The sequence below is a fragment of the Penaeus japonicus genome, unplaced genomic scaffold (genome assembly GCF_977035675.1).
Source record: "Penaeus japonicus unplaced genomic scaffold, GWHDUDI00000001_assembly GWHDUDI00000024, whole genome shotgun sequence".
In the NCBI taxonomy this organism is placed as follows: Eukaryota; Metazoa; Arthropoda; class Malacostraca; order Decapoda; family Penaeidae; genus Penaeus; species Penaeus japonicus.
Window position 1 is genome coordinate 13747347 of NW_028234426.1, and position 4690 is coordinate 13752036.

The window sequence follows — 4690 nt, forward strand, 5'->3', positions numbered from 1 at the left end:
ATTGATTCAAGGAAATGCGTCGTAGATCAATTACTCTGCAAGAAGTGCACATTATATGCTCAAAATTTTGTCTTTCTTATGTGATTAAAATGTTAGCTTTGAAATCAAAATATTTTCCCAGTAAAACATTAAATAATCAGGAAAGTCATATCAGTTTGGTCTATTCCCTATATAAAGGCATATAAAGATATGAACGATTATTGGTCAAAACACACTTGAATACGAATATTTGAACAAACCAACATAGGCTATCATTCAGTTCCAGTACTTGCTCTCCAAACGCTATATCTGTATTGTGTAGCAGTTAATGAGAGAGGTTATCCTGTTCCAAGTAGGCAGATGATTAAGGCTTTACAAAGAGATCTAAAGGATTCCGAGCCTCCCCATGTTTATTACTAGTCCTTATGCAATCATCCATTATCATAGACAAATACCCAGACAATTTTACCGTCAGATCAACCTGCTTTGGGTACGTCCCTCGACTTCTCCCCTTACCACATCGAGTTCACTCTTTATCTAAATAGCACACTTTCCATATCCGTCTCATCTTTCCTACTTTGTCCTCACTTCATTCTGTTTTAGTTTTACCTTCCCTTATGTATCAAATCCCCCTCTTCCCCTTTTTATCCACCGTCACACAAGACCCATCTCTTTTCATAGTGAGTCTTAGCGGTCCCTCGCACGCTCGTATTCCCTGAGGCCGCCCTAACCTCGTGCCCCTTTTATCCATCAGGGTCGGAGGGAGTGAAGCTGCACACGGTACCGGCGACGCCCTCGCGCACGGCCACGGAGGGGGGCAGTCAGGGGGCAACGGAGAACGAGGCTCTGCTCTGAAGGAGACTCCGATCGACTAGGACTTTCCATCTCCGAAGAACCGTCGTTACCTTGGGCTACGAGGTGATAGCCAGCGCTCTCCGCCAGGGAGCACGGGAGTTACGAGGGGCGTCCGAGCATCAAGGAACCAGGTCACGGAGGCGAGATTATCTCGTCGGTGCGTCGCGGTGCTTGGTGCTTCCCTTCGAAACCAGTGTGGTTTGAGCAAGAAAGAAAAACAAAAGTAAAAAAAAAATACATACTGTAGAAAAAACGTTGATCGTCTTCAGGATTTTTTGACTCATACTTCATATCCGGGAGTCCTTCGACGCAGTTAAGACAGACTTACCAGACCATCTGGGCTGCTGTGATAACGGCTTAAAGCCATGCTTAATCGACGACAATAGTCGTGGACGTCAGTAGCAAGATGAAAAAGGGATAGAGGGGTCACCCCATAAAGATAAAAAAGAGAGACGGTATATGTTTTTTATCTTTCCTTCGGAAGTTTTGATGACAAACTTGACGTCAGCACAACCTCGCTGTGATTTTTTATAGGTGGAGGTAACCTTGTAAATTGCACATCCAATCCTAAGTTACCTCGAATCATCCGAACATTGTGATTCCAAGCGTCATGTGATGAACAATATAGCAGGTGTGGTTTTATCCCAGTAAGTGTGTGGAGGCGATTTCTCATTGCTGCGGATGGATTCTTTCGAAGAGGTTGCTGACTGGAGCAAGAGAGGCCTGTCCTGTCAAGGCATCTTTCACTAAAGAGAAGTTGAAATCTTATAGTATTCCTGTTTCTATTTCCAAAGTGTTTTAGGGTAGTATGTTCTTTCCCGATGATTATGAAACAACCATATCAGTAGCATTACTTAATTGTTAAGGTTAACAGAGCTGCCAAGCATATGTGTGTATTTGTCCTGGTCAGCTCACCATGGAAATATTTTCCAATCAAACAGTGATTAACGCTGGTGATTATGTGAATGTGTGTCTTAGGAAGATATTGACAAAAACAGAGAGTCGCCAAGGGTCTTTGTTGTTTGAATTAACTAGGTCAGGTCTGTGACGAGGAGCTGTTCTACGGTCAGTGTTCAGGGAGGGCTGTGACCTCACAGGGACCGTGACTTGTCGTTTCTCTTTCACTGAAGGAGAATCTGGAGAATCGCGTTTTTTGAAGATTAATTAGGACAGATAATTATTCCATCTCACGACAATCCATGAGCACCGATAGCGATGCCGTAATAAAAGGAAAAATGATAAAGAAACGTCTTCTCCAATCTGATTAAATAAAAATCCTGTTGATCAGTAACAAAAGAACTCAACAGAAATGATCGAACGTCCCCAGTCATCCGTATTTCGCAGACACACACTACAACTCATATATACACTCCACATATACAAAATAACAACAACCAATAAACACGAGAAGACGGAATTCAAGAGTGCGTTCCAAAGGCAACTCGAGCTAGAGAGTGAAATAAGCCTTGGCAGGAACAAAAGACAGACATATCAATACAGATGGTCAACTGAGGAGGAACCACCTGGGATTGGACAGGTGTGTTGGGTCGGGCCCGAAGCTCGCTGTCAGAGGTGATTCGTTTCTTTTGTCCCACAGTTCAAAAGTTAAAGGGATAAAAGATTCTGCAAGTATTTAGAATGATATATATACATATATATATATATATATATATATATATATATATATATATATATATATATATATATATATATATATATATACATATATATACATATATATATGCATATATATATGCATATATATATATGTATATATATATATATATATATATATATATATAGTATGTATACATATATATATATATATATATATATATATATATATAATATATATATATATATTTATATATACACATATATGTATATATATGTATATATGTATATAATATATATATGTATGTATGTATATATGTATATGTATATATATATATATATATGTATATATATATATACGTATGTATATATATGTATGTATATATATATACATGATCATATATATATGATTTATTTCCTTTGAAGTGCATGTTTCTCTCACATGTACTATGGTGCTCTTTTCTAAGGTCTTCAGGCTATGATTTCTTCATATTCTTAAGTACCGAGGAATATGAATTACGTTTTAATCTTGATCTCAGTCGCCTTTTTACTACGATAGATTGTATTTGGCCGAACGTCTTTCGGACCAATTGCGGGCGAGATTTTTTTCTCCCTCTCTCCGTCGACTGATTTCAACCAATCAGGAGGCGAGTTTTGAGTCACCGATGGTCTGTGGTTTGGACCAATCACCGTGCGCGTCTTCTGTTACTGAGCCCGCAGGGGACGCCGCATGGTTGTTTGGGCTTATCTGTTATCTCGACCTGCCTGTTCACTGTGGTTTTATTTCGTCGTTATAGGATGTTTCTTTTTATCTTTACCACGGCTGATAAATACTATATCGTTACACGAATGGATCTTACTGTGCGTGATGTGTTCGAAAGCGTGCGTGAGGGTGGGTATCCCGACTTGTACTTGTCTTTGGTCTTTGTGTCGTTTACGTGTAACTTAACCAACTGTAAATCTGCCAAAGAGTATAAAGCTCCTATCACTTAACTCTTCTACAACCTTTGCCGTGCCATCTAACAACAATAAAAGATACAAAAAGTTATGAGATAATAGGATTATTTTCTTGCCTTCTTTTTTCCGTTCTGACATCATGAATGCAGACTTGTATAATATTATCATTATCATTACGAATTAAATGTTGACTAACTACTTCACTGCAAGCAACTGCCAGAACTTCTAGCACTTCTGGTAACAACTGTTCACATTACATGTTTCAGCCGATGTCTTCGTTTTTCTCAAACAGCACTTAATGGTCAAAGTCGTTAGCACTGAGAATTTTACTACTGCGTGCATGACTGTCTGCATGTTCCACACGTGAATGTGAAAATAACATACAAGTCTCTCTTCTCAATGCGTGTACATATGCATCATGTATATTTCATAGGGAAATAACTCACAATTACTATTAAATGCACCATGTACATATATATATTTAGGCATTTGCACAAAAATAATACCTGGCGCTTGATTGTTGATCGTAATGCATGACAAGGTCTAAGAAACTAGGCGGGATAAGTGGATCTATAGCGTTGCGTGTTAAACTGCTCTCTCTTCAGCCTTCTTTCAAGGAGTAAAATAAAATGAAAATGTTTGCACTCTTCGTTGTCTGTGTTGTTGTGACTGATACAAAATCTTTTTTTTTTTTTTTCTTGTGTGTATGATTTCTCAAACGTTCTCTCTCCTTCTTTCTTGGTTTCCTTCGTTCAGCACTTTTCTTCGTCCCGTGAGGTCTTGACAAGAAGATGATGACCTATAGATGATATTAGTGTTTGTGTACTTTGGCACCTGCGATTCGTTTATTTTTGTTGTTGCTGTTGTTTTTTCGTGTTTCGCACAAAATTCCATCTTCGACGCACCCGTGTTTGTTTTGAATGTCAACACTTCGTAATGCAATTACAACAGTCTTTGACCGTACCGCTCTATTCCTCATCCTCCGCAGTAATAATGTAGGTCTCCCCTTTTACTCATTATGAACACGGCCAGAGACTGTGTACTCTTCACCTCCTTTTTATAATAGTCAAAACAGAAGTCCCCCTTTCGAATGAACTATGAAGAAGTAATCATTGAGATGCTTTGGTCGCGGAGTAGAGAGGCGAAGAGTTATCTGATATCTCTCTCTCTCTCTATCTCTTTCTCTCGTCTAAGTGCGAATGGGAAAAAAACCTTAAGTAGAGGCATCGTCAGACTCAATAAAAAATCAAAATTGAATCCCGTTAGGCTTGTAGGAAGCGATGGG

At 38.9% G+C, this 4690-nt stretch overlaps 1 protein-coding gene across 1 annotated transcript in view; it reads left to right on the forward strand.

Moving 5' to 3' along the window:
- The window catches only part of LOC122249166 (metabotropic glutamate receptor), a 424826-nt gene extending 422344 nt beyond the window's left edge, over nucleotides 1-2482 (forward strand). Inside the window, exon 15 of the mRNA XM_086551118.1 lies at nucleotides 734-2482. Coding sequence (XP_086407244.1) covers nucleotides 734-854 — 121 coding nt within the window. The 3' untranslated portion in view covers nucleotides 855-2482. The remainder of the gene's footprint in view (nucleotides 1-733) is intronic.
- Nucleotides 2483-4690: the final 2208 nt, after the last annotated feature.